Source organism: Equus przewalskii, chromosome 23 (assembly GCF_037783145.1).
Source record: "Equus przewalskii isolate Varuska chromosome 23, EquPr2, whole genome shotgun sequence".
NCBI lineage: Eukaryota > Metazoa > Chordata > Mammalia > Perissodactyla > Equidae > Equus > Equus przewalskii.
In genome coordinates this window covers 4,700,804-4,713,759 of record NC_091853.1, presented here as the reverse complement: position 1 = coordinate 4,713,759, position 12,956 = coordinate 4,700,804, and the positions used below count along the sequence as shown (strand labels likewise).

The window sequence follows — 12,956 nt, the reverse complement described above, 5'->3', positions numbered from 1 at the left end:
TCCTTGCAGCATTATTCACAATAGCCAAGACATGGAAACAATCCAAGTGCCCATCAACTGATGATTGGATAAAGAATATATGGTGTATATATTCAATGGAATACTACTCAGCCAGAAAAAAGACAAATTCATCCCATTTGCATTAACATGGAAGGACCTAGAGGGAATTATGCTGAGCAAAATAAGCCAGACTGAGAAAGACAAACACCAGATGAATTCACTCATATGTGGAATATAAACAGTTCAGTGGTTACCAGGGGGAGGGGGATGGGAGGTGGGCACAGGGTGTGAAGGGGAGCACTTATGTGGTGACAGTCAAGAAATTAATGTACAACTGAAATCTCACATTGATGTAAACTATTATGAACTCAATAAAAAAAATAATTGATATAAAAAAATTGACTTAATCAGAACCAGCCCAGTGGCATAGTGGTTAAGTTCGTGTGCTCCACTTCGGTGGCCTTGGGTTCAGAAGTTCAGATCCTAGGCGTGGACCTACATACCACTTATCAACCCAAACTGTGGTGGCATCGCACATACAAAATTGAGGAAGATTGGCACAGATGTTAGCGCAGGGCCAATCTTCCTCACCAAAAACAAAAACAGTATGTAACGTGTGATCTTGCTAGTTTTCCCCTTGTAGGGATTTTCATAGGCAAACTTTCTGTTTCAAATTCTTCTTAAAGTTTTAAGTATTCTGTATGAGCCAGTAGAAATTGTTTCACTGACACACGCACCCATCTGCTAGTACTGGACTCCAGCTCTCTACAAAGTTCACCTCAAATATTTCCAGGAGTCCCCAGTGGGAGAGAGACTTAGGCCTAACTTTGTCAAGTGCCATGTGAGACCCCCTTTTTCCCCTCTTTTCTTGCTCTGATTCCCACTTGCATGTGTCACTGTATTTGCCAGGCACTGCTGGCTTAGACAACAGTGGCTTTCCTTCTGAGAACCAGTGGGTCTGTCAGGCCCTGTTGTGCCTGCAGCTGAGTATTGCTGTGACCCTGGTTGTCTGATTCTCGTCACTCGCTGCAGCCATCTCATTAGGTGTGACCTGGGCACTAGCATCAGCCTCCTTGAGATACCTTGGCAGCACAATGTTTTCTTGTGAAATGGGAAATATAAAACACTTGCATTTTAATAGTGCTGCTAAAAGTTAAATTCCTGTTAATTCTGTAAGCAAAGCTGTGCAGTCAGCTGAATTCATCCTAACTCGCCTCTGACTGTATTGGGTCTGGTCCTACTCTGTGACTGCTAACATTACCTAATAGTGCTATTGTGTGCCATTGGCTGTGCTATGAATTTTACATATAAGACACGTTTAATCTCATAAGAACCCTGTGAGGTAGGTACTACCCCCTTTTACAAAAGAGGAAAGAAACTGATGCTATAGAGACGTTAAGTTGAATTAGACCAAGGAGAAGTCTCTTCAAAGTGGATAATTTGCTAGCACTTACATCTGTGGCCTGGAGAGCAAATTGATACACTTAGCCACCGGCCAAATATGTCATGTGTACTAATTTGTTGATAGTCTTCCTCTCTCTATGCCTTCGCTGTGGGAGGGTTTACTCCTCCTTGGCAGCTGTAAGGGGCGAGAGAACAACTGATTTTCAACTCTAGGCTGTTATAAGCAATGTAATCCTAATTCAATTCATAAGGGCTGCCTCTCAACCTTGCGGAGATGATGAATCAAGGCAGATGTGTTAACACTGATTTGTTTACCCTGACCAGGTACCAGGTTAGAGGGAGAAACAAGGGATTCTTAAAATACATACTCTACTTCAATTTATGTATTAATTTAAAACTGAAAAAAATCTGAACTTTGATTCCACTTGAGGTTCAAGCTGAATTTTCGCAGTAACTCTCAGAAGCCTGTCCCGATCCCCGACACCTTCAGAATGTTGCCGCTTCCATTCCTGAATGACTCTTGAACATTATACCATCTCCTCATTAAACCTGTACCCATTATACCTGCTTTGATGACCTAGGATACCTTATCATGCACCTGTGCGTCCATCCTGCATCCTATAAGCCCAAGGCCAGTTTGTTTTCCCCAAGTGGTACAGGACATGTTGTGTTATGTGAATTGAATTGTGTGAAAACCTTTACTATTCCGTTTATATTGTGGACACCAGTTAGTGTTAAACTGCCCGTTTTGTTCAATTATCTTGCAGTTTTGTTTCCCTTATTTGGTGCAAGCATGTTTTCATTTAAATGGTTAAGTCTACTATTGCTAAAAATACTGTTGGAACTTTAATGTACCTGAGTATTTTATTGTCAGTTACTTCTTTTATCCTCTCCAGCCATAAGCATTTTATGAACTTTATAGACACAGGGATCTTCTTCTAATCCTACTTTTTGGTCATTTGGCATGCATAGGATTTTTGATACCCTCTCTTAATTCTTCTTCTATCAGAATCAGCACACTCAGAATACAGCAGCTTTCAAAATTACTATTTGTTCTTTTTCTACCCCTCCTACTACAACCTGTCTTCCCAGGCTGCAGTACGTTGCCTCCTCTATGAATGAGGTGGCTTCATGAGGACGCTATTTATGCAACTGATAGAAACCCAACTTGAATTCCCTAATACTGTCTCATTCAATCACACTGCTGCAAGGAGGACAGGGGTCGAGCTGGGCTTAGGGAGGACTCTGGATGAAGACTCGGTCAGTATCTCTGTTCTCTCTGTCTTTCATATTTGCTTCTCTTGACTGTCAGCTGTCTGGTTTTAGGTAAGCTTTTCCCAGCACTTTGGGAGAGGGGGAGGTTGCCAGCAGTGCAGGGCACATATACTTATAAACAGTGAAAAGAGTGCTTTTTTTTCCTGATTCTAGCTAAAAAATTCCCAGGGAAGGACTCTGATTGGCTTATGCCAATTATAGGCCCATCCTAGGTGAATGGCCTAGGAAGCAGAGTGCTAAGATTGACCCTGTTTAGGTCTCGTGCCCACTTGACCACTCACTGAAGCCATGATTATAGGGTCACATAGAGGATCGCAGCTCCCCTTTCAATCAAGTGGCTTGTGGGATGAATTTTCCTGATAGAGGATACGGTGCTCCTGATCCTAGAAGAAGCAAGAGCTTTTATAAGGACAAAGCAATAGGTGTCTGATATTGTTGATTAGATCCAGAGTGGCCACTTATAAAGAGGCTTTGAACAATCCAAGTGAAAAGTATAAGGATATAAATCGAGGCACTGGGAGGAGATGGAGAGGTGATTTGACATTCAAACATATAAGAGGTAGTGTTCATGGAGCTATAAGCAAACCATTATAAAAGCAAATCAGCTATGCAAACATCAGCCAAATAAAGCAAGCTGTCCTCTTTATGTGACCCACTTGAACTCTGCGTGGCATGCAATTTTACTTTTTATTTGTTTGCTACTTCATTTACATAGTTATTGTCATTTGTTCAGTCACATGAACATTTTCTATCTGGAACAAAGTAAAGGACATATGATTATTGACAGTTTGTTGTTTCAAGCTGTTAAACACAGAACAGGTTTCTTAAATGCCTTCTATGCTCCCTCCACACATAACCAACTGAATATAAAAAAGCAATATCCTTGACTCGTGTCTGACTGTTCTTGGCAGAATGGCAATGTTCCTTGGATTATAACTTTTTTTGGTGTTTCTTTGAATAGAATTATTCTGTTCAATTGATATGTTCCACAGGGCATAGTTAAATGCAATTACAGATTTTATAATAGATAAAGATTATAATGCATAGGGCTTGATACTACTTTGATATTTAGATCAGGATTCTTATGTAATCATGTAAAAGAATTTCCTTGGTTATAGTAAGACCTTTTAGATATCCTTCAGATCAAATCTATTCTCATAATAATGCTAAGAGTTTATTTGCCTTTTAAAATGTGTTAACATTTGCATTGATGGTGCACAAACTATGGTAGGGAACACTGCTGGTGCCTTAGCACAAATCCAGATAGTGGCAGCAAACTCTACTAGTAGTTAATGTATTTTTAACCATCATAGGCTTGCAGAAAAAAAAAAAAGCCACTTTCACCGGACAAGAAGCAGTAAAAATCACTAATTTTATAAATTTTTGACCCTCAAGTATAGGCCTTTTTAATCTTCTCTGTGAAGAAATGCGAAGTATACACAAAGCACTTTTACTCCGTACTGAAATAGAACGCTGCCTTTAGGGAAGGCACGGGTACAATTGCTTGAATTGTAAGCTCAGCTAGATGCCTTTTTCATGGGATACCATTTTACTTGAAAGAATGACTGACAGATAAACTATGTTTATTCAGACTTGGGTATTTGGCAGGCATTTATTTTTTTTCAAATTAAGTAAGCTTGTCATTTCAAAGAAATGACATCTGACAATAGTTGTTGCCAGAGATAAAAATCCAAAAGATAAAATTACAAATAAAAATTAGAATCTTAGCAAACTGTGTTCACCACCTTGCGCTTGACAGCTTCCCAGTACTGACAGACTATTCTGGTGGAGTTGGTAGTGGCATTGACAAATGCGGTCTTTTTGGTGTGGTGTAATGAGATGAGTCAGCATTTGGCAGATCTGCAGAACTCCGTGAACTGATGTTTTCCAAATGATCAATGTGTGACGTTACGAAATCGTGCATGGGCGAAAGATTCATTCACAGTACAAGATAGACCAATGGATTTGAACGTAACAAGGTAAAAAAAAGTTCATTGGTAAGAAGTTGGAAATTATGTATTGCAATGTGCTTTTAAGAAACTACCATTTGTCAACTAAAGACTATATACTTATATTAAAAGTTATTAAAATACTCCACTGTACTTTAACCAAAACAACACACAGCAGCAGATTGAAGGTTGAAGCAGATGTGAGAGTGCGGCTGCTTTCCATGAAGTTAGACATTAAAGAGATTTTTAAAAATATAAAACAAAGCCACTCTTCTCACTAATTTGTTTTTTGGAAAATATAGTTATTTTTCTCACAAAAATGGTGTTTATGTTAACATGTAAAGAATTTGTTGTATTTGAATTAATAAATATTTTAAAATTTGTTTTCTAATATAACATTGATAGGTATACTTGTATAAATAAAAGCTTTTTACAGTTTTCAATAATTTCTAAGAGTTAAGGGGTCCATGACACCAAAAAGTTATGAGAACTTCTGGCCTTAGAATAAAATCCAAACCTCTGTATGTGGTCCAAAACTTCCGTCATATGGCTTCTGCCAACTCTCCTACATTCTCTTACGTTTCATGTCCCCTCGACCAAAGGAACCTTGCTATTTTACATTTCTGTACCTTTGGTCAGTGCTCTTTTTGCTGTGAACACTCATTTTCCTCCAGCTCTCTGTCTAAAGTACCATCTCCCAATGCCTCTTGGGACATTTATCTCTGGTAATTCTCTTTGTCATAAATTCTACTTAATATAAAATTAATATAACTACTCCAGCTTTCTTATACTTATTGTTTGCATGGTACATCTTTTTCCATCTATCTATTTTCAACATACCTGTGTCTTTATATTTAAAATTGGTTTCCTGTAGATAGTATATAATTGGATCCTGTTTTATTAATTAATCTAAAATTTCTGCCTTTAAATCGGAATTTTTAGTCCACTGACATTTAATGTAATTATTAATAGATTTTTTTAGGTTTACTTTTTTACTATTTATTTTCTATTCTTCTCCCTTCTTTTGTTCCTTTCCTTTTCTTCCTTCTGTTGGATTAATTAGATATTTCTAAGAATCCCATTTTAACTTATTCATTGGCCTTTTAGGTATATATCTTTTCTTTTATTCTTTTTAGTGGTTACTCAAGGACTATGATTCTCAAACTTTAGTGTGTAACAGAATCACATGGAGGGTCTGTTAAAACAGTGCTTTTTGGTCTCCATCCGCTACGTTTCTGATTCAGTGGGTCTAGTGTTGGTCCTGAGAATTTGCGTTTCTGACAAGTTCCCAGGTGATGATGCTGCTTGTTTGAGGACTATTCTTTGATAATCACTGTTCAAAGGATTAAAATACACAGACTTAATTTTCACAATCTTTCTTTTAGACTTGATGTTGTACCACTTCACATAAAATGTGGAAATTGTTTAATTGTGTCAGTCCATTTACTCTCTCTAACCAGGTTTATGCTAGATTTCTGATATATATATTACATGTACATACATTTTAGAATTTACAGTACAATTTAGTTGTAATACAATTACAATACAATACAATTTTTGCTTTAACTGAGTATATGTATTTTAAAGAAATTAAGAGGAAAAAATAGTCTGTTGTATTTACCCACGTATTTACCTTTAACTATGCTTGTCATTTCTTCCTGAAGATCTTAATTCCATCTTGTTTCATTTCCCTTCAGCTTAAATAACTTCCTTTAACGTTTCTTGAAGTATGGGTTTGCTGACAACAAATTCCTTTAGTTTTCTTTTATTTCAAAATGTCTTTATTTTACTGTCATTCCTGAAGGATTTTGTGCTGGACAGAGAATTTCAAGTTGACTGTTTTTATTTTTCTTTTAGTACATTAAAAATGTTCAGCTGTCCATTGGCGTCCATTTTTCTTATGAAAAGTCAGTAGTCATTGAAATTGTTATTTCCTATGTACAATGTGTCATCTTTCTCTGGTTGCTTTTGAGATGGTCACTTTATTTTTGATGTTCAGCAGCTGGATTATATAAACAGCCCAGTTGTTTTCTTTAGGAAAAAAAAAAAGGAATCCTGGTGGAGATTTGTTGGCCTTTTGAATCTAAATTTATGACTTTCACCAAAATTTAGAAAAAAATTCAGCCATTATCTCTACATATTTTCTGTCTTACTTTAGACTCCAATTACATGTATGTTAGACTTTTTGGTGTTGTTTCACTCTGCTACTATTCATTGTTTTTCAAGTATTTTCTCTTCTTTCTTGAAGTTGGATAATTTCTGTTGATCTCTCTTTGGATTCACTGACTCTCTCTACTCTTATGCCTATTCTGCTAAGTCTCTACTGTGAATTTTGTAGTTCAGATGTAGTTTTTGGTTTTATTACTTCCATTTTATTCTTTTTTACAGTTTTTATTTCTTTTTTGAGATTTACTATCATTTCATTTATTTTGAGCATATTTTTCATTCATTAAGCATTTATGAAAGTAATTTTTAAATCTTTCTTTCTTAATTCTAACATCTGTGTCATCCAGGGTAAGCTTTTCATTGATTCCCTTTTGTCATGTCAGTAGGTCGTGTTTTTCTGTTTCCTCATGTATCAAATACTTTTGGATAGAATCCTGAACATTGTGAATGAAATAGTGTAGAAATTCTGGAATTTGTCATCTTATTCTAACGTATATTGATAGTTTAAATGCAAGCAGGATTTAGCAGTAAACTTGCTAAATTGATCAGGTAATCTCTGTTTCTACTTTAGGAGGCGGTAACTCAAAGCTCAGTTCGTTTCTTTTAATCTTAGCTGCCCTTCTTGGAGTCTGCTGCATACATGAATGCTTCAGTTTTCCCAAGATTTGAGCAAAGCTTATACACAGAATTCAGGCTTCCTTCTTTGGCTCTTGTTTTTTATGGGAGTATCTATGTACTCACTTTCCAGTGGCTGTGGTTCCAAAACTCTTATCTTTTAGTTCTTTAAGCTTTCTAATTATGTGGATTTTCAATCAGAGTTTCCTTGCAGACTGGTTTTCCCCCAGGCTAAACACCGTAAAAACAGGGAACCCACTCAGTGCTTCCAGGTAATTGTGTTTTTATGTTTTTTCTAGAGTTTGTAGTTATCTGTGAGAAGGTTGTTCCAAAAGGAGCTACTCAGCCATAGCAGAAACAGAGCTCTCTTTTTTTTTTTGCTGCTTATATTTGAAAAGGCTACTTTTATCATGAGAGGAAAATAGTCACTTATGTGTTTTTCTACTCAACTGCCTTTATTTTTTTACATTTGCTTTAAATTAATTTTGGATTAGTTTGCATATGACATGAATTAAGTATGAAATTTTTTTCTCAAATCATTAAGCCAATATTTTTTAGTAAGTCTTTTTCCTTTCTCTAACTTTAATTACCTCTTTACAGTTTGCCAGTGTTTTCAAATTGTGCTCTGAAGAACCTTAGAATTCCTTAGACTTGCATTAAGCAGAGCTATGATTATATGTTTCTTTGGTTATTCCTTTTATTAATTTTATAATTTAGCAAACTATTTATTGAACACCTGCTACATACCAGACACTATGCCAGGCACTGGAGGTACAATGACTACTAAGATGAACATGGTCCTTGCCTTACAGATAATGTCTAGTGAATTTTATGTATCAGATTTCCACAAATGCATCCCTTTTTCTTATTAAAACTTGTAGAAAGACAGTGAGATTTAGAGACCCAATAACTTTGTGATTTTAGGCAAGTTATTTATCGTCCTTAAACCTTGATATATTCATATCTTTACAGTGGGATAGTAGCCCCAGTTTGAAAGTATTTCCTTAAGGATTAAATGGATAATTTCATATGAAAGAGCTCAGCACCCAATAATTGTTAATTTACTTTTTTCCTTCCTAACTCCTGGCTATATTTTTCCTGTCGATAAAAGATGTGGAATTTTGGTTAACGGTCCCATATCCAATGTCATCTGAGTCTTTGTTACAGATTTCTAGGAGACTATCTAATTTCTCTTTCCTAACACTCTGTTGACAAAACTTTCTCAAATGTCTTTAATATCAGCAGACCATGTTGCTTAAGCCAAAGGCTTTATCTCTGGTCCCAGGGTCTTTGATCTCCTTTAGTTCTTGACTATCCCTATATTCTAAAAATTTCCTTCTGCATTTGATATTGTGAAACTACTGTAGTATTTTTATTCTTTATTCTCTTGCACATCTCCTTTTACATATCTTTCTTTATTAATTTTCATTCTTCAATCTCCAAACTTCAGATATTTTCTCAAAACTCACTCCTGTCAGCTCTTTTTTGCTTTGGCCCTTCTTTTTGTTAAACAAGCAGTCATCCATTCTCATCATTTCAGCTCTAACCTCTCTGTACCCCTCATTACATCTCTCTAGCTATTGGAGTGCAATCCCATATCACTAATTTTGTGTAAGGAGTTTGTTCATTCATTCTTTGATGATTTTTTTCAGTCATTGGATATGCTGTCTCCTCAAATGCTGATCAGTGATCTGCTCTAAAATTCTGTTTCTATGTGCAAAATAATTCAATGCCGTTTTCCTTAATTTGGTGTTTTTTTTCTTAAAGGTGCTATCGTTCTTCCAGTCAACAGAGACACAACCTTTGTTCTTTCATCTTCACACTCGGTGTCCAGTTTCGTCCTGTTACTTCTTGTTTGGAAATGTAGTAAATTCGTTACTTCTCTCTTTGTCTGCCGCCGTCCAAGTCCAGTTGGGATGCTAGCTGATTCCACAAAGCCTTTGCTCTTCTTACTATGCCTTGTTCCTTTCTTCAGACCAGCTTGCCCGTCATTATTACATTAGTCATCTTCCTAAAACATTACTTTTGTCCTGTACTCTCCTGTTCAACGTTTTCAGTGACTCTCCATTTCTTTTGACAGTGTTTCCTTTTGGAGTAAAAATATTCTGATGGAATCCCAGTGTTGACATAAATTATTTTAATTATAATGCAACTTAAATATGTCCAAAGATAAAACTAAACATGCTCTTTTGCACATACAACTGTATAACTAAGACAATTTACGAATTCATTACAAACAAAACTATAAAATGGATAAAATTTAAGTTAACAAATTAATGTGGCAAAGGATATTTGCAAAACTAAATTACCAAGCTCAACATGAATGTTGTACAGACTGCTCTGAGTTCAGCATGGGCCTGCTCTATTCTTCAAACTTCTGAGAAGCCTTTGTCTCTATAGTATACTATGATATCATTTGGCCTTCACTTGGTACAAATGTATCATTTGAGAAATAGGTCTGTCCTCCTCTTCTTTTTCCATCCCTCAGCCTGCTGGAATTAAAATAGTACTACTTGACTGCAGTAAGAGAGTAAATAAAAATGCATATTCAGGCACTGATACTACTTGGTGACTTGGGGTTACAAAGTAAGCATCCAGATGATCTAGAATATTGGGGTGGGGGGGAGACAGAGAATTTTAGTTCACTTGAAAAAAAGAAACTTAGAAGATTTTGTGCCAAACTAACGGAATCTCAAAATCAGACTCAGACACCCAGAGTCTACAGACCCCACTATAAAAGTCACTGATCTGTGGGAAAAAGACCTAATTCCTCATGTTGACACCCAAGGCCATCATCAATTCGGATTAAATCTCTTTTCTTTTTCAGCTTTTGTGGTTTTTTTTTTTAACACTAAGTCAATGTGTACATGCTCACATTTTCCCAGATCTGTGCTTGTCTTCCTTTCTATCTCTGTCCCTATATAATCCCATCTATCTAAAACCTCTGAAGACCACCAGTTCATGCTCTCATTTTCCCTTGAAACTTCTGGCCACCTCTTCAATTTTAATCTGATCTTTCTCCTGCTTTGAACTCCTCCTTTGAACTCCTTCTGTATCTGGTACTTTGGCATTTAATTGTTTTTTGACATTGTTTTGTTTGACTTTTATGTGCTCTGTATCACTAGACTCAGGGGCCTTAAAGGAAAAATTTCCCTTAAAAGTTTTTAATCTTCAGGATTGTTGTTGATATTCCTGAAGCTCTTACTAAGTAAATACATGCAATGCTCAGTATTAGGGATTTAGTTTCCCTGCAGAAATGTGGGGTTTCTTCGTATAGAGTGTAAGCAAAGTACTTTGATGTAGAAAATTTGCATTTCTAAGAAACTAAAATGCCTTAGAAATTTTGTATTTTTGCACCCACTTGTTCTGTATTTTCAGGACTGCTGGGGAAGATCCTGATGGCTATCCGAGATGCAGGTTTTGAAATCTCAGCTATGCAGATGGTAAGTAGTTTGCGATGAGTCATAACTTATTGAGGAATTGTGTTTTTTTTGAAGTATGCTTTAAAATGTTTTACATTGAATTTTCTGTGTGCACTCTAGAACTCAACACATTCAAAATGCAAAGATATATTTACTGAGCTTGATAACCTTATAATAAAAAATGTTTTTCAAATGATTTTACCCATGTCATCTTTCACGGAGAGAACTAATATTCAAATGGTACACCTAATTTAAGCTTATAAGGTAGGTTTATACAATTCCTGGAACTTTAGCTGCAAAATAAATTCAGACCAAAATAATGTATTTAGTTCTTACAAACACAAAATAGAATTAAGGTGAGTAGTTATAATGAGTTTTCTGTTGTCTGGATTCGTGACTAACAAGAGAATGGAGGAAGCGAATCAGTTCAGATGTTGTCCCTGCCCAGGGCCCTTTGCAGCCTTCTGGACATTCCCTTAGGACCTTCTTTGGGGTTAGCATGTTTCCGTCCCTCTGTTGGCAGTCACACCACTGGGTGTCCGGAGCCTACCATCATTCGCAACTGCCCTGTGGACACGTTTCCGGGAAACATTCCTTTGAAGAAACAGTGTCCTTTTCTGCAGGGCTCATACCTTTGTGCTGTACTCACCAGTGCATTTGATGAGAATTGGGTAAAATTACAATGTTTGAAAACCAGCAACTTTATGCTGTTATGATAGGGAAAAATTGATTTTGAAGCCGAGAACTTTCTTACCAGTGAAATTTATGTGCTCTTTTTTCTGAAAAGGAACTGCTTTTGATTTTTGTGAAGTCTTAGGATCATCTGAAATCAGAGGTCAGGGCACTAATTGGGGTTCTGCCTGTTTTGTGTCCCTGATTGGTGGGACTGCCCGTAAGTCAAAAAAGGTCAGAAATATGAACTAGTTTGCAAAGTCATCAGGCGCAACTTGGAGATTGATGAGGAAGTTGATATTTGAAGAATGTTACCTAGGACTATAAAGAAATTGTTAGCCAAACGTTCTCAAAGTGTTAGTTTGGTGACGTATTCACAGGATTGTAGAAAGTAAGCCTACTTAAATAATATTCATTGTGGAAATTTTAGATTTAAACATTTAAACATCTAACTCTAGGCCTACAACCTAGTGATTGGCCATAATAGGTGCTCAGTAAAAACAAGAATAATAAAAAAAGAATTAATCGAACCTCTGGTTGAGGCATGGTAGTTTAGTGGCAATTGCAGACATTGATTTTTAGAGTCAGAAAGCTTTGTTTCTGAATCATGGGTCAGCTACTTTCTAGGTCTGTGACCTTGGCCAAATTTTAAGCATTCTTATCTTTAGTTTTCTCAGCTAGGGAATGAGAACATTATTATTTGCCTCAATGAATTATTTTGTGGATGAAGTGCGATAACCCTACACAATGCCTTGTATAGAATTTCCAGGGCAAATTGCTAAGTACTTAATAAATTATATGTTCTGTTATTATTTTGTTGTATTAATAATACACATTGTATTATAACAAGTAAATAATGCAATTTACAGTGTCGACAAAAATAATCCATAACCAATCTATAAATGAAAATTTGGGTGAGTTTATTCTGAGCTGAAATCTGAGGACCATGGCCCGGGGCCTTTCTTCCCGAAGGAAGAAAGGGCACCAAGGAAGTGAGGTATACAGAGTGGTTATATACCCCCACACGGGACATTTCACATATGATTGAAATGTCCCACGATAGTCACAAGATTGCCCTGTCAGCACAGCACTTGATGGACACAGCAGGTAGTGGGTCTGCTCTCTCGGTGGGCAGGCGTAGCAGGAGGCAAGTCTATTGTCTTAAGCTGGGTGGTCACAGGTGAGGCAGCAGCAATCAGTTTCTAGCCTAAGGAAAGATGCTTAATCCTTAAAGAAATGCCAACGTTGGGAGGGGGAGGGAAGTTACACCTTTATGTCAAGGGCCTTTGTTCTTGCCATGGGGAATCTCTAAAGCAGATATACAATGCATGCTCAAAGGCCTTGGTCAGGCCCTTTTGGAAAGACAAGGTCAGGTCGAATTAGGTTTACACCAAATGGCTTCCTCATGTACTCCAATATATCCTATTACTTGCCATTTTTATTTGTCAACAGG

The 12,956-nt window shown here is 36.6% G+C and overlaps 1 protein-coding gene across 4 annotated transcripts in view; it reads left to right on the top strand.

Annotated features, from left to right (window-relative positions):
* NME7 (NME/NM23 family member 7) overlaps positions 1-12,956 on the top strand; it is a 239,146-nt gene that overhangs the window by 109,304 nt on the left and 116,886 nt on the right. For all 4 annotated transcript variants that reach the window (XM_070591547.1, XM_008534792.2, XM_070591548.1 and 1 more), the window contains exon 8: positions 10,788-10,852. In XM_070591547.1, the coding sequence (XP_070447648.1) occupies positions 10,788-10,852 (65 nt within the window). The remainder of the gene's footprint in view (positions 1-10,787; positions 10,853-12,956) is intronic.